We start from the raw sequence: 16,100 nt of genomic DNA, 5'->3' as shown, positions 1-16,100 counted from the left end.
CCCAGATCTGGCGAGCCAGGAGAAGGAGCGGCTGGAAGAGAAGCAGCGGGAGGCCCGGAGGGAACGGGCCAAGCAGGAGGCCGAGTGGCAGACCAGGTGAGGCCTCGGTGGCTGGGAGAGGGCAGTGGCCAGGGCCCCACGTGCACCTGTGGCTGAGCAGAAGCTATTTTGGGGTCCCATTAACGCGGGGCCGCAGCCCCGGGTCTGGCGTGGGTTCCGTGACACAGACGGGCCGAGTGTCCCCGAAGGTGAGTAGGCACCCTGCCAGTGCAGGGACAGGTCCCCTCCGACCCGGGCCTGGCAGTCCTGCCCACAGCGCATCTGACCCTGAGCATTCCTCTCAAATAGGACAGTTTAAAACAAACCGTAGTCTGAACCAGGCCACCAGCTGGAGGACGACACAGCTTGTGGAAAGGCAGTGCTGTGGAAGGAATGGTGTGTTCAGCCATCGCCCTTTGGCACTGCTGCAGGCTGCTCCTGTCCACGTCACCTGCCACGTGGCACAGGTGGCCGGATAGGCCCCGGCCGGCCCCACGTGGTAGCGTGGAGAGGGAGGGTGTGGAGAGCGGTGCCCGGGGGCATCGCAGGTGGGGACACACCTGTGTTCAGACCAGGTGAGAGGGTCACAGACACACAGAGACAGACAGAGACAGACAGAGACAGGGAGCAGACCCTGTGGGCCCGGGGCCTCCTGCTGTCTCACTGGAAAAGCGCGGTTGGTTTGTCAGTGGTCGTAATTACGTGAAAACAGCCCATTCGGTGAGGATTCAGTCGGGTAAGTACCGTAATACTTGAGCATAATTAAAAACGTATGTCCGTTAAAATGTTAGTCCTAGCAAAATCTTGGGGTGCATGGGGCACCTGGGTGGCTCAGTCGGTGGAGCATCTGACTTCGGCCCAGGTCATGATCTCACACTCTGTGAGTTCAAGCCCCACGTCGGGCTCTGTGCTGCCAGCTCAGAGCCTGGAACCTGCTTCTGACTCTGTGTCTCCCCCTCTCTCTGCCCCATCCCCACTCATGCTCTGGCTCTCTCTGTCTCAAAAATAAATTAAAAAAAAAACATAAACAATTAACAAAAAAATCTTGGGGTGGCTTTGAGCTGTTCACTGAGTGTTTTTTCCAGTCCAGCTTGATGCGCTGTAGGCATTGTTTTCTAGGCCTGGTCACGGTCGCCTCCTGTGGCTGTTTTGTGACTAACATTTTTAAAACCATTTCTTTGTGCTCGGGCTTCCGACCTGATTTAAGTTTGCGCTTTCAGTCTTTCCAATATTTGGAATTGGCTTCATTCCAGAAAAAGCTTGAAAAGCATCCACCCTCCTTCATTGTCTTTAAGGAATCGATTTAAAAAATAAATTGCAGAAGTAGCGATATCTGGTCCTCAGATGACTCCTTCTACTTTGTGAGCCCCAGGTCCTTCGTCGTCTTCAGGATGCGCGCCGGCAGTCGAGGGTCCGGGGGGCTTCCCAGGGCACGTGCCACACACGTGCCCGCGGTGGCGGCCCCGTTGCCTCCCTGCCCACAGGTCGTCCCCTTCCCCAGTTAGACACGCCAGGCCTGCTTCCAGGGAAGGAACCAGCACTGTGCCCGTCCTTCCCTCGGAAGGGATAGTGGCCGTTCTCTGCTAACAGCCCAGCGTGTTTCTGTGAAGGCCTTGAGGGTCTGCTGGCGAAGCCCACTCTGGGCTGTTCGCGGGGACAGCGTTCGAGAGAAAACGTGGTTGATAACTCTCAGCCGCGGCTGCTGCCCTGGGCTGCATCTAAAGCTGCGTGCTGATGCGGTGATGCCTCCCTGCAGGGAACACGAGCCGTTGTCCACGTGCTTCCTGACCATGTCCTCTGTGTTCCAGGTGGTTTCATCAAGGCAGCAACCCGCACACGGGGGCTCCCGACTGGTTGTATGCAGGGGGCTACTTTGAGCGGAATTTCTCCCGCTGCCCAGATATCTACTGAGGGGCCGGAGTGGCCCCCGGGACCGGAGACCGGACTCCGTCAAGAGGTCACGGCAGAAACCAGCTTTTTCAGCGACTGTGTCCGTGGAGACAGCACCATCCCCGGTCAAGGATTTGATTCTAATTAACTTCTGATCGCCAAACATTTTACTACTGTTCATCAAGCTTCACATGGGATCATCATGTTTTCATTAAGGGCGGAAAAGGACAATCCTCTGCCGTCCCTTCACGTGACGGGAATCAGCCCGGCTTGTTACAGCACCCTCTTCATTGTAAAGTTCATAATGGAAGTAAGTAACCAGGAAGGGTCTTAGTTCTAAGTCCCCCCCCGTGTCCCTCCTCCTAACGCAGTGGCAAAGGGTTTCTGAGACTGTCGTGCATTCGAACCAGTAACAGGGGAAGACGGATCTTGAAAGTAACCCTTCGAGGAGCTTTACGGGGCCAGGGGTTGCTTCCTAGATTACGGTAATGCAAAAGTGAAGACTTTCAGAGCACCAGATGGAATGAAATGAAAAGCTGTCAGATTCTGTATTTTTTACCAGTCTTCAATAATGTAAAGATTACTTTTAAAATATTTAAGTTAAAACTACTTGAATAGTATTTTGCCGGAGAGCAAGGTTTGCATTAATCACCAATCGTATACTGTCCGAAATGAAGCATTACCGTGACAGCCTGGGGTGGCCGGAAACCTCGAGAGTCGTGACGGACCTCCCCAGGCTGCTGCCAGCCTCGAAAGGGGCCCCGCCTCTGTCACCGGGGCTTCGTGGCCTCTGCAGGCCAGGCCCGCGTCACAGAGGGTCGCCGTGCCTACGGCAGGTGCGCCCTGCGGGAGGCTCTGAAGCAGCAGCCGCTACGGCCGTGTCATTAAAGTTACTTAACAAAAAGTAGGTGCGTGTCCATCCTAGACACATCCCTTCTGGTGGCTCTTGTCTTTCTGTAGAAGTGTCAACACCACAGGCCTCAGCGGAGCTCTGAACGGAGAGCGTCTGCTGAGCGTACACGCACTCACGCGGCCGTATGGAGTGCTGGGTTCTCGGTGGCAGGCTGTCGTCATTGTGTGTCCGGGCTTCGACGTCACATCTGTCATTAAAACACTTTTAAAAGCGAATAGTTGTTCTGCAGCCTTGATTCTGTAGCTTTGGAAACCGGAAGTCAAGGTGTTGGGTGCAACCGAGCGTCTGCTCCACGGAGACGGGAGCGGAGCCACTGGCGACGGGCAGAGGTGTGCGAGGCTTTACGGTTCTGACGCTGTTCTGAGACGGGGTCATGGCGCATCTGGTCGTCCGAATGGGGACCTCATGCACCTGCGGCCGGGGGCGGGTTCGCTGTCCACGAGGGAGGGCGAGCTGAAAATGTCGAAGGGCACAGTCCCAGGACACGTTTAAAAGGACAGTATTTCGGGCAGTTTAACAACTTCTTGCAGATGAAGCCGTTTCTCACTGCCACTGATAACAGGCCAACGAGGTTTGCACTTTTGAGTCTGCTGGGGAGGCTGGTTTTCAGCACGCACCGGGCCCAGGCCCCAGAGGAGGAGGGCAGGACGGTGGACACCAGAACATACGCATTTGTGGGGCCGTCCTCACTTGGCTTATGGTTTTTAAACTTCGGTCTCTGCAAATGCCGGCGTGTAAAGTGACTGCCTCAACTTCATCTCCCTTGGTCATTTCAGATGCCAGAGGTTTGTCTCTACTAAAGATTTTTTTCACTAGAAAATGCATCTTAAAACACAGGCACCTGCTACCGATGCTTTTGGCCTGTGTGGAAAGTGGTGGCTTCTCAGCCACACGTTGATGTCATTAGGGCTTTGCCGTAAGGACCCAGGGGCTTTCTAGAGTAATTTTGTAACTTCGACCGTCCGTGCAGCAGGGACAGTGGAGCAAACTCTCCCCTAAGCACTTGATGTGATGAGTTTGCTCCCCTCTGGGGTGAGGATCCAGTCTCGCGTCCTTGACTAGGCACACAGTTGTCAGGAGCCACTGGAGGTTGATCCAGGGACAGAGAGACACCACGTTGGAATATGTCTCGTGTGCGACATAACCTAACGCCATGGGGCCCCTGGCGCTGACTAGGTTTCATAGGCCACCTGGTGTTGGAGACCGACGGTCCTGTCTGTTTGGGGGCGGGGGGCGGCTGGCACGAATCTGTCCCCAAGCGGCCAGGGTCACTGGCACCTGGTCGTGGCTCCTGCTCAGGAGGAGGCCGTGGAGAAGCAGGCCCCGGGCCCTCGGGGACATCACGGCATTTTGCCACCCCGGTTGCCACTTCCCGGCACGGGTGGGAGGGACGCGTGAGGGCCGAGACGGCTCTGCACAGACACCGGGCCCTAGGAGGGTAGCGGCCGCGTGGGAGTGTTGGCGTGGAGAGCCGGAGCGGCCGCAGGGAGGGCGCCCCTGAGGAGCAGCTCCGAGGGCTTGGCCACCGCGTCCCCTTCAGACTCCTTCCGCAAAGCGCGTGGAAGTGTCAGCCCGCCGGTCTGCCAGACATGCGACCTGCTTTGGGGACCCGTGTCAGACCAAGCGGGCCTGGCACTGGGGGAGGCATCAAGTGCAGCCTTGGTGGCCTCTGGGGGCACTGGGCAGGCCCAGGCCCGGTGCCACTGGCCGCGTGTCTGACCGAGCGTGACGCCGACCCGCTGGGGAGGCGCGTCCGGTGAAGCGGAGGCCGTGCCGTCTGCTTGCTGGGTTCTGGTCGGAACATGGAGTCAGGAAATCAGAACAGGAGAGGAATGCCAGGAGGCTCCCCAAGGTGCAGGCAGCCCTCCAGGCGGCCCTGGCCACAAGCCTCCTCTCGGGACACTGGCTCTTTGGGAAAGAGTGCTCCCCAACAGAGTTGGTGACTCACCGGCTTTCCCAGTCTCACGTACGCACGAGGAGCACAGAGCACGGACGTGCTGATAAAGTTCCCAGTTGGGAAGCACCAGTGGCCCTTCTCCTGATCACCCCTGCGTTCCGAGGGGAGGGCTGGGCGGCGAGGAGAGTTCAGTCGGCACGAGGTTCCCGCCAGTCCTGGTTTGTCCCGTCTCAATGTCTGCACTTTCAGACGTCTTCCCGAGGCCTCTCTCAGGTCCACAGTGGTGCAGAGATTGGGGTCCCGGATCAGAGCACGTAACCAGACCCAAGGCACACCGGTGGTCTTCCCTCCACCTGTATTACTTCGGGCCTCACTGTCTTTTGCGTGCGTGGTGGGAGGGTTTTGCAAAGTAAAAACTGTTTCTCGTGTCTCTTGCGTGAGTTTACTAGACAGCCAGCCCTTCCCTGGCTGCACAGCTCCGTCGCCCCTCTGAGAACCTAACGGTCCTGTGTCAGGCGATTCGTAAAGGCCCCGTGGTCTCTGCAGCAGGTGACGACACACAGACACGGGCCCTTCCTTCCTTGCTGTGCACGTGCTTGGCTGGCCTGCCACGCTGTTTATCCTGTGTCAGTGTAGCTCGAAAATGTCAGGCAAGAGTATGGCTGGTGAGACGGATTTATTTTTATAACAGGTCATAACTGTCAGTACCCATCCGTGTAAACAGCATCCACTACTCTTGGAGGTTCTTCTTGGAGGACCGAGCAGATCCGTGAAGATGAATGTTCAACCCCAGCTCCAAATACAGATTTCCTTGGAAGTGGGTGGTGGCTGACACTTGCTCTGCACTGAGCAATTTTTCACTGTCCCAGTCGTTCTGGCCTCTCTGGAAAGGACTGCAGATCGGCTACAGACGAGTCCCCGTGCACGGGTGTCGGATTGGACTGTGCGCTCTGTAGGATTGGCCCCGCACACGGATTGCTTCAGAAAACTGTTTGTCATGGTGGTGGGGGCTCGGGGACACCGTGACACCATTGTGTGGGCACAACGGGTGGGTGAAGGGACCTGCGTTCTCTGGGAAGTGGGGAGCTCTGACTGACCATCTCTCTTCTCTCCTGGGGATCAGAGCCCCCAGTGACAACAACAGAATGCCCAGAATGTGGTGTGAGTTTGACCGGAAGGTCCGTGCTGCCTGGCTGCTGGCCTAGGTGCCCAGCAGCTACATACTTCGCAGGAGGAGGAGCTGAGTGGAGATGGTCATCCAAATAGCCATGGTGGCTCTGGTCAGAGGGACAGATGGTCCACAGGATGGCAGTGCCCTCAGGATGCCCAGGTGCACGGACAAGGGGCTCCACCAGCCTCTGCCGTATCTGATGATGGGGACCACGGAGCACTCAGTGCTGCCAGAGCCAGGCCCTAAAACCGGGCAAACAGAAAACAACCTGATTCAAAACTAGACATTTCTCCAAAGATGCACAAGTGGCCAATAAGCCCGTGGGAACACGCTCAACGTCGCTAATCTTGTGGGAAATGCAACTCACGACGACACGGAGGTCCCGCCTCACACCCATTACGGTGGCAGCTGTCGAGAACAAGCAAAAACCAAGTGTTGGTGAGAATGTGGAGAAATCGGAACCCTCGTGCGCTGTCTGTGGGAACAGAAAACGGGGCAGCTGCTGTGGAAGACGGTATGACAGCTCTTCAAAAAATTAAAAATAGAATCACCAGATGATCCAGCAATTCCGCTGTGGTTACGGGCCCAAAAGACTTGAAAGCAAGGTCTGGGAGAGAGACTTGGACATTCATGTCGACAGCAGCGTGAGGCAGCGTCGCTGAAGCCCGCGAGCAGCCCTCGTGTCCCCCCATCGGACGAACGGACGAGCAAGACGCAGTCCGCCCGGACCAGGGGCTGTTACTCCGCCTTGAAAAGGAGGGACGTTCTGACGCCTGCTGCCACACGGGTGAACCTTGAGGATGTTGTGCTCACTGAAATCAGCCACAGAAAGACGGACGCTGTCTGATTCCACTGATCGCATTAGGCAGAGCCGTCAAAATGCTGGAGGCGGTAGGGTGGTGGCTGCCGGAGCAGGGGACACGGGACGGGCAGCTGGTGTTTCACAAGGTGACGGGGGCTCTGGAGGTGGACGGTGGTGAGACGTTACAACATCACGATGTATTTACCACCACCGAACGGCATACTCAAAAACGTTCAGATGGCAGATCGTATGTCCCGTGTATCTTATCACAATATAACACGATTGGAGAAAAGTTACCAGTGGCGTCCAGGGCTTAGGGAAGAGGGAGCGGTGGCCAGGAGGGCGCGGGGCACTTCCGGGCAGGGAGATGGTGGGTCCACACCATACGTTTGTCCAAACCCGCGGGCTGTGTGCACCGAGATGGGCTCTTGGCGACGCCGCATGTCCGTGGGGGCCGCGGGCTGTCACGGCACACCCTCTGCGGGGTGTTCGTGGCAAGGAGGCTGTGCATATGTGGAGAGCGATGGGCTCCATTTTGGTGAGAACCTGTGATTGCTCTGAAAAGGAACATGTCACTCAAAGGAAAGAAAGAAAAACAAAAACCCACTCGCCAAACCGTGTTCTCCGGTGGCGCCTGCTATCGCCGCACCGTCTGTCCTCTGCTCTGACGGTTCTACTCCGCGTGTTTGAATTGCACTCGCGGGAACAACGGTGTGGCTCTCTTCCTGTGTGTCTTGCCGGCCGTGCCCTCTCTGGTGACGCATCTGGGCACGTCCTGCCCCCTCTCTAGCTGCTGCGCCCAGGCCCTGCCGCCTGGCGCAGGAGGAGCCGCGGGGGCTTCCGGCTCTGCTGGGGCTGCCAGGGCGCACCCCAATGCCGTGCTCCCCATGGCGCCCCGCGGCGGGGGCCTGGGCCATGCCTGTTTCTCACTCACATGTCACCGGGCCGGCCCCAGGCTCCACCTCCTGCTTGAGGAGCCGCTCTGGTTAGTGCCCTTCGAGGCCCCATGCTCTGCAGGGTCTGGAAAGTTCGCTGGTCTCCCTGCGGCTTCCTGTGGCAGCTTTTTAACTTTTCCTGACTTTGAACAAGTGCCGCCTGCCCGCTGGCCCATCTTCGGGGCACCCGGAGCGGATCTTCCCGTTGTTGTCTTTTCTGGCTTCCCCTGAGCTCCGAGAGGGCGGTCACGGTCACAGGCTTACAGCTGCGCCCCTCTCCCCTGTGGTCTCAGGAATTATCAAGGTCCGTGGAGTTTGTGTGGGGGCTCTTATCTGTTGGGATTCACCCTACTAGAAACGAAATGAAGAAAAGTAAAGGTATTTAATAAAAAGACAACGAACTCATTATGAACATAAATAACAATTTTTAATGAAAAGCAGCTATATTTTCCAAAACAAAATTGGTGAGTCTTTAGATCTCAAGACAATGGACACAGAAGCTGTTGTCCTTCAGACTATTATTACACAGGTTATACAGGAATTAAAATAATGCACCAGACCCACATGTACCAGCGTGAATAAATCTTCAAAACAAAACTACTTTCCACTTTTACACTTTTTACAAAAAGCTTTCAAACAAAGCCTGTGTATACATTATCTAGTTGGTAAATCGTCAGGCAGCTCGCACAGTGGCCTTGCTTTGGTGGCGGACGGGGGTCTAGCATGGGGCAGGGAGGGTGCAGGGCTCCGTGTGCGCCCCCTTGCTAACTGCTTGGAGCCTCGAAGCAAAGTGCAGGATGGAAACGGCGGCTCAAAGACCAGCAGGAGGGCCACCCGTCACTCATTGTGAGTATGGAGGACGGGCTTCTTGCCCTCCACTCTGAGCACACACATCAGCCTCTGGGGACTCCAGGCACAGAAGGAGTGTGGGGGACAGCCGCGCCAGCACTGTCTTCGCTGGTATGGGGGGGGGGGGCTGGACAAGAATGGGGTCAGTAGGAGCACCCCGCCCCCCCAGGGAGAAGGGAGGCAGCCATGCCAGCACTGTCCTCACTGGAATGGGGAGCCCCTGGGGGAGAACAGGGGGTACCCATCTTGGCACCATTACGGGGGAAACGGGGCCGGGGGTACCGCACGGGACTTCTGTCGCCCCCGAGGACCATCGTTGATGTCGTGGGCTCTGCGTCCAGGCCCCGGAGTCCTGGGCTTCGGTTCGGTCACATACCCCTGCGGTCGTGAAGCCGGCCCTCCCCAACCCCCGGGTCCTAAGACGCCCTTCCCCTGACTCGGGGACTGTTTCCTCCACGTCCTGGGACCTGGCTTGTAGCGCTGGCCGTGAACCTGAGACGCCCCCTCGCGCCTCGCAGGTGCCGCCGCTCTCCCGCGACGGTGAGGATGTGGGCTCCAACGCCCACCGCTGGGTCGGCGCCTGCCACGCCACTCCGGTCGCCGCCGCCAGGGGCCGCCGCCGCACCCCTATGACACAGCAACAATAGGGGCCGCTCTGGCCCGCGCGCCGCCCGCCCGCGCTTCCGCCGGAAGGGGGCGCGGGACGGGGCGGGGCGGGTCGATGGACGGCTGCCCTTTCCAATCGCTGGCGGTTCAGCGTCGGCCCCGCCCCTGACACGGCCCAATCGGCGGCGAGAGCGGCGGGAGGGGCGGAACGAGAAAGAACTTCCGGCGGGGCCCGGCAGGCGCTGAGGAGGAAGAGCGAGCCCGGACGGCGCCTCTCGGCCGAGTCGCGGCGCGGGCCAGGTGCGGGGGTCGCCGGGGGGCGGGGACGGCTGCGGGGGCGGAGCCTGCGCCGTTGGGGTCCCCGAGCCGGGGTCGGGTCGGCGGAGGCCAGGGGCCGTGCGCGGGGCGACGGCCGTGGGGGCCTCGGGCGCTCGGGCCGGCGGCGGCCGTGCCGGCCCGACCGCCCCGCGCGACGCGGGGGCCGCGGGGGCCGCGAGGTCGGGGTGGGCCCGTGGGCCCCGCGCGGAGGAGCCTGGGCGGCGCGGCGCGGCGCGACCCCGGTCCTGGGGCTTGTCCCGTCTCCTCCCCCACCCACCCTCCCACCGCGCTCGTTTGTGCAAGGGCGCCGGTCTGCCGAGTCGCAGCTTAACGGGCGTGCCCCGACGGAGCCCGGCCGGAGTCTCGGTCCTGTCCGAGGTGTCGGCGCCGTCTCCGCCTAGCTCACGTTGCTGAGCTTGTTCGGGGCCCCGGGCCGCAGAAGTGGCGCTGAGCGGGGTTCTCGGCGGGAAGCGGGGCGCGGTTGGGGTGCACAGGTTAATTCCGATCGTGGAGAAACCTGAGAAGCAGCTGCGGCCGCGCCCCGGCACCTGCTGGCTGCGCGCTCCAGGGAGACTGCGCCGCCGCGGGGGCCCCCCTCTCTTCCCGGCCTGGTGGCGGCCTTTCGCTCTGTCCCGCCAGTGTCACATTGGACGAGGAAGCTGGGACTTTCATGATCCTGACCGGGTTTGCTTGCTGGTCGCTCTTCCAGGATGACGACTTCAGGCGCTCTGTTTCCAAGCCTGGTGCCAGGCTCCCGAGGCTCCTCCAACAAGTATCTGGTGGAGTTTCGTGCAGGGAAGATGTCGCTAAAAGGAACTACTGTCACCCCAGATAAACGGAAAGGGCTCGTGTACATTCAGCAGACGGATGACTCCCTCATTCACTTCTGCTGGAAGGACAGGACATCGGGGAACGTGGAGGACGTAAGTGTCTGGTCTTAGGAAGCCCGCCTGGTCGTCAGGACCGTCCGGTTTTCCAGAAGCACGCGTAGCTGCTCTCACTTGGCTCTGGACGCGCAGCTGCCCTGTTACGGTGGGGGTGTGCTGCTGGGATATGTGGGCGCCGCTGCTCCGGGGGCCCACACCAGCTGTTGCGCTTTGCTCACGGGCACTCGGGTCTCCCGCCCCGGATCTGTAGACTGCTCCCGTCATTGTGCCTGGGATTCGGGTGCCGTGTAAACGCTGCGCTCCACCAGCTCTCCTCCCTTTTAGCGCTGTCTGCTCTCCAGGCTCGTGTGTTCCTTGTTGAGAGCAGCGCAGACCCACTTTGAACCCACCTGGGAACGTCGTTCCCAAGACGTCTCTGTTCAAAATCCTTGAAAAGCCGAAAGGCCCCCTTCCCTGTTGAGCATCGAACCCCTCTCCCGGCCCTCATGCCCTTGGTGGGGTGCCTGTGACCCTGGCCTCTCCACCCGGTGGTGCATCCTGTACCCCGCCCCCTCCCCCGACACGGGACCCAGCATGTTTCCCGCGGAGGCAGTATTTGTGTGACGCTGACTCCTCCCCTGTGGCTCTCTGAAGGATTTGATCATCTTTCCTGACGACTGTGAGTTCAAGCGCGTGCCGCAGTGCCCCAGCGGGAGGGTCTACGTGCTCAAGTTTAAGGCAGGGTCCAAACGGCTCTTCTTCTGGATGCAGGTGGGTAGGTTTTGTTGGCCTGTGGTCTTTCCGCGTGGCTCACCGGGCGGTAGAGCTGGTGCTGGCCGAAGGTGACTGCCGCGGAACCTGAGAATTTCCGTGGAGCTCCTAGCGCCAAAGGCAGCGGAGCAGGGGACCTTTGCAGAGGGCACACGCTTGTGGCTGGGCTCCCGGTGCCCTTTCACGACCCGGAACTCCTTGGCACGCAGAGCGGTTTCTGGACCGGGCCCCGGTCTTGATGCGTCGACGGGCACCCGGCCCATGATGTGCTTGTCACCCACTCTTCCCCCCGCCCCCCTGGGCTGTGAGCACGCACGGCGGAAGCAAGGTTGACCACACGCTTTCTCCTTGCTGTGTATTTGTACAGAAACGGAGTGTTCTTTCCCAGGCTTTTCTGAGCCCTGCCTCGCCCTCCCCCCCAGTTGGGTGCTTTGGGGTGTTTGGGTCAGCGCGGCAGGGCGTCCTGGTGCCCACGGCGGCAGGCAGCATCCCACTGGGCGTAACAGCCGCCCAGCCTTCTCCCACCTGTCGGCCGTTGGGCCCGTTTGCGTCTCCGATTTGTTGCAGGCGGCGTGTTACAGAGTGATTTTCCACCAGGTTTGTTTCCCGTACAGGGGGTGGTGGTGATCGCCGTGTTAAAATCCAGAAGCGGACTTGGTAGAAGTGGGTAAACAAGTGCGTTTGCAGGGTTTTTTTGCTTTTTGGGTTTCTTAACATCTTGAGCGAGCTCGCAGGTGTGTGCATGAGCAGGGGAGGAGCAGAGAGAAAGGGAGAGAGAATCCCAAGCGGGCTCCACACTTAGTGGGGGACCATGAGATCATGAGATCGTGGCCTGAACTGACATCGAGAGTCCCACGCTTTGTCGACTGAGCCGCCCAGGTGTCCCCGCTTTTGCAGTTTTGACAGATGTTGCCACTTTCCTTCCCCAGAGGTGAACCTATTGCCCTCCCCCCAGCACTTTCCGGAACAAGGCAGAAAAGGTTTTCCTCTCTGTGGGCTGGACAGGCTGTGCTTCTGCCGAAGGAGCGTGAAAGCCGCTGTGGACGAGAAGTGAACGAATGGGTGCAGCCCTGTTCCACTAAAACTTCATCTGCAGACAGAGATGGGGCCATGAGCTTGTTTCCCCAGTTTTGCCAAGAAATGTTTCCCCAGAGGGTGCCTGGGGGGCTCAGTCGGTTAAGCGTCCGACTTCGGCTCAGGTCATGAACTCACGGTCCGTGAGTTCGAGCCCCGTGTCCGGCTCTGTGCTGACACCTGGGAGCCTGCTTAGGATCCTGTCCCCACCCCCCACTCCTCCACCACATGTGTGCTCGCTCAAAAATAGGAACTTGTAATAGTAATAAAAAAAAAATCGTTTCACCAGCTCTACTGTTTTTGTTTCTCCCGATTTTGCCCTTCTCCCCACTTCCTTCTGCCCTGGAGGGGAGGAGCTCTGTTCTGTCCCTTCTGTGTCCCTAGCACCCTACAGGCCCACGGTGCACGCTCAGGGACGGAGGAATGGGTCGTGGGCACTCTGGCTCGTGGGCCTGGGGGCACTTCGGGAGGTTGTGGCTGGTGAGCGCCTGCGAGCCTCTTTATGGAGCTCCCAGCGGACCCGAGGGGCCACGGCTGGGGCTGCTCTGTGTGCCGTGGGGTCACAACCGGTGGTTTTGTGGCTTCACGCGAGTCACCGGAAGGTTTTGTGGCTCTTAGACTGTTGTGTAAAGGGTCCGGTCCTGGAGGGTCAGAGGGCCTTACGGGTGCATGTAGGGCGCTTTTAGTGCTTCAGTGTCGCTACTCTGAGAACCAGCGTTGCCACGGCACCGGCGATCTTGTGGGACTGCTGTCCCTGTCCGCCCTGCTGGGCCCTGTCCTCAGTGCTGTCTGACTGTGGACAGGAAACATCACCTGTCTGAGCCCCTCACCCTCGTGTGTGAGCCCCTTCGGTGGCGGGTGGGCTCTCCTGTGGCAGCTCCGGTTGTACCCCCTCCCCCCACAGGAGCCCAAGACGGACCAGGACGAGGAGCACTGCCGCAAGGTCAACGAGTATCTGAACAACCCCCCGATGCCTGGAGCGCTGGGGGCGAGTGGGAGTGGAGGCCACGAGCTCTCTGCACTGGGCGGTAACGGTCACCTCCCAGAACACACACGCTGGGGTGTCCGAGCACGTGGCGAGGTCTTGGATCCCTGATGGCGCAGGCTGGTTGTTTTAAAGGGACACGGAGGCGTCCCAGTTCCCATCAGTCCCCAGCCCCACCTTCCAGGGGCGAAACGTCTCGGCTCCACCCTGTCGGCTCGTGGCACCTGCGGTTTGGGGGGAGAGCCGAGGGAGAGGTCCCAGCACACGCTCCGTCTCAGCGTCAGCCGGAGTCCCCCAGCCTCCCCGGGGCCCCGTGGGTGTTGACCCGGCGACAGGCCCGAGTCTGAGCACCTCCTGTCTTACAGGCGAGGGCGGCTTGCAGAGTCTGCTGGGGAACATGAGCCACAGCCAGCTCATGCAGCTCATTGGACCCGCCGGCCTTGGAGGACTGGGTAACCCCACGGCCCCGCGGCCTGCGCTAGGGGCGGACAGCCGTAGTTAGGGTCGCCTTGCCATTCGAGTTCCTCCTTTAGTTCCTCGTTGGCTCCGAGTGGTCTCTGTGAACACGTGTCCCTCATGCCGGCTTCCCTGGGAAGGGCCCCCCGTTCCCTGCTGCCCCCGCTGTCGTGCCGGGGCGGGTGTGTGTCGCGCACGCCTGGGAAGCGCTCGCTGCTCCGCCGGGTTTGCAGCGCGTGTTAGTGCGCGCTAAGTGCGTCGTCTGCAGACCGGGACGGAGGTGCCCGGACCTAATGGATGGAGTGAGGCAGTCGCTAGTCCGGCACCTCGGCCCGCTGTGGCCACTGCTTTCCCCTCATCCCTTGGGTTTCGCGCAGGATGCTTGGCCGGGAGAGGTGGGCTCTTCGGGAGGGTGTGGCATCTGAGCTCACGTCTCTTTGCTCGCAGGGGGACTGGGGGCCCTGACCGGGCCGGGCCTGGCCAGCTTACTGGGGAGTGGAGGGCCTCCGGCGAGCAGCTCTTCGTCCAGGTGAGCCCTGTGCTCCGCCCCACCATGCCTGTGTGCCCCCAGGCGTCCCCTCGTTCGAAGGAGACCGCACGTAGGAGATGGCGAAGGACCGAGAACTCCCCCCCCGTCACCCCCCCCCCCCGGGGAGGGTCCTTTGGGGCCTAGACTCTTCCGGAGTCCCAGCAGTTCCGGGACGTCGGGGGCAGGACCGATGCGGGCACCCTCAGGGTGTGAGGCCGTCCCATCGCTGCCCTCGCTCTCCCCAGCTCGCGGAGCCAGTCGGCAGCAGTCACCCCGTCCTCCACCACCTCTTCTACCCGAGCCACCCCCGCCCCTTCCGCTCCAGCAGCTGCCTCGGTGACCAGCCCCAGCCCCGCACCCAGTTCAGGTAATGGAACCAGCACGGCAGCCAGCCCAACCCAGCCCATCCAGCTGAGCGACCTTCAGAGCATTCTAGCTACTATGAACGTGCCGGCAGGGCCAGGAGGCGGCCAGCAAGGTAACACGTGCTCCTCGGGTCCAGGCTGGGGGGGGGGTGAAGGTGCCTGCCGCCCCCTGCCTGCTCGCTTGCTGGCTTTCCGAGGCGTGGGGCCGAGCGTGTCCCCGGGCTGAGCCGCTGCCCCCCTCACCTTGCCACACCCGCCAATTTCGCGGCTTGGGCGTCCGCGGCTGGCTTCCTACGTGGGTGTCTGTGTCCGCCTCGAGCCGCTGATGGCCCTGCGCTTATGTCTTAGTTGACCTGGCCAGTGTTTTGACGCCCGAGATCATGGCCCCTATCCTCGCCAACGCGGACGTCCAGGAGCGCCTCTTGCCCTACCTGCCCTCTGGGGAGTCACTGCCACAGACGGCAGAGGAGATCCAGAACACGCTGACCTCGCCCCAGTTCCAGCAGGTAGACGCTGTGGCCTGGGTGCCCCTGCCATGTGCTCGGTGGAAGGGGGCACAGCTCACCGAGCTTCAGCGTGGCTCCCGGTCACGGAGCGTCCCCGCCCCCCCCCCCCCCCCGGGCTTTCACCAATAGCGTGTGCTCAGGGGGCGTCTGGCTTTCTTTCGCAGGCCCTGGGCATGTTCAGTGCAGCCCTGGCCTCTGGGCAGCTGGGCCCCCTCATGTGCCAGTTTGGCCTGCCTGCAGAGGCCGTGGAGGCGGCCAACAAAGGCGGTAAGTGCCCGCGCCCCCACCCTGCGCCCAGGGCAGGGTTTGTTTTTTTCCTTGTAGTTTGCACGGCACAGGGCTGGCCGGCTGGGCCCTGGGCCTTGGTGTTGATGTTTTCATCTCCTGTGCCCTCCAGTTAGCAGACTCAGGCCGGGGTCTAGGAAGGGCGCCTGACGGTCTTAAACGTATTTTAGATGTGGAAGCATTTGCCAAAGCCATGCAGAACAGTGCCAGATCCGAGCAGGAGGGCGACGGGAAGGACAAGAAGGACGAAGAGGAGGACATGAGCTTAGATTAATCATCTGCTGTCCCCAAGGGGTCGGGATTCGCGGCCGGCGGCCTCTGCGATGGCGCCTGTGGCGCGGAGCGCGCCCTCACCTCCGTGCCGCTTGCTGAGAAATAAAGGTCTTGTCTTTTACCTGCCACCTCTGGTCTTCCCGTGTGCCCAGGAGGGAGCCGGGCCGAGCGCTGCCCCTCCAGCCCTGGCAGTTCTGACTCGGGGGTGGGGGGACAGCCGCTCCAGGCGAGGGGAGCCCCCGGGCCGGCGCTGCCCCCGTGAGCACGTCCGGAGGCCAGATCGCCTCTGACTGCTTTTCTCCTTTCACAATTAAAGTCAACGCTCTGTTAAACAGAAGTAGTAACTTTTTAATTTCAGAAGCAGGGCAGATTTCTCACGTTACTAAAAATTGGTGGAGGAAAATCTCAATGAAACTGAAAGATAAAACGTATTAAAAAACCCCAGTTTACAGAATTTTATCCTTTTGTTTAAAGAGATATAACTTAAAGCCGTTTCCAGAAAGAAGATTCATCACCCCTAGAGCCTAGAATCCAGACAGACACAGGCTTTGAAACAGCAGAGGGCAGGGC

At 60.3% G+C, this 16,100-nt stretch overlaps 2 protein-coding genes across 6 annotated transcripts in view; both read left to right on the top strand.

Annotated features, from left to right (window-relative positions):
• The window catches only part of OSBPL2 (oxysterol binding protein like 2), a 37,172-nt gene extending 34,115 nt beyond the window's left edge, over positions 1-3,057 (top strand). For all 4 annotated transcript variants that reach the window (XM_047069092.1, XM_047069090.1, XM_047069089.1 and 1 more), the window contains exons 13-14: positions 6-96; positions 1,848-3,057. In XM_047069092.1, coding sequence (XP_046925048.1) covers positions 6-96; positions 1,848-1,950 — 194 coding nt within the window. In that variant the 3' untranslated portion in view covers positions 1,951-3,057. The remainder of the gene's footprint in view (positions 1-5; positions 97-1,847) is intronic.
• On the top strand, positions 2,152-15,656 carry ADRM1 (ADRM1 26S proteasome ubiquitin receptor). Of its 2 annotated transcripts, none has more exons than XM_047069095.1 (10): positions 2,152-2,239; positions 10,130-10,343; positions 10,941-11,057; positions 13,036-13,159; positions 13,482-13,568; positions 14,020-14,101; positions 14,347-14,579; positions 14,815-14,972; positions 15,137-15,239; positions 15,428-15,656. In XM_047069095.1, exons 2-10 carry the CDS (start codon positions 10,131-10,133, stop codon positions 15,529-15,531), a joined length of 1,221 nt encoding a protein of 406 aa, XP_046925051.1. In that variant the 5' UTR covers positions 2,152-2,239; position 10,130; the 3' UTR covers positions 15,532-15,656. The 2 variants fall into 2 exon arrangements, with proteins under 2 accessions (XP_046925051.1, XP_046925050.1); XM_047069094.1 differs by lacking the exon at positions 2,152-2,239 and adding an exon at positions 9,301-9,402.
• Positions 15,657-16,100: the final 444 nt, after the last annotated feature.

The sequence above is a fragment of the Lynx rufus genome, unplaced genomic scaffold, assembly GCF_022079265.1.
Source record: "Lynx rufus isolate CCGP_SWC_20201006 ecotype Redwood Valley unplaced genomic scaffold, mLynRuf1.p SCAF_8, whole genome shotgun sequence".
NCBI lineage: Eukaryota > Metazoa > Chordata > Mammalia > Carnivora > Felidae > Lynx > Lynx rufus.
The sequence above is the reverse complement of the archived record's forward strand: the minus strand, read 5'-3'. Positions and strand labels throughout refer to the sequence as shown.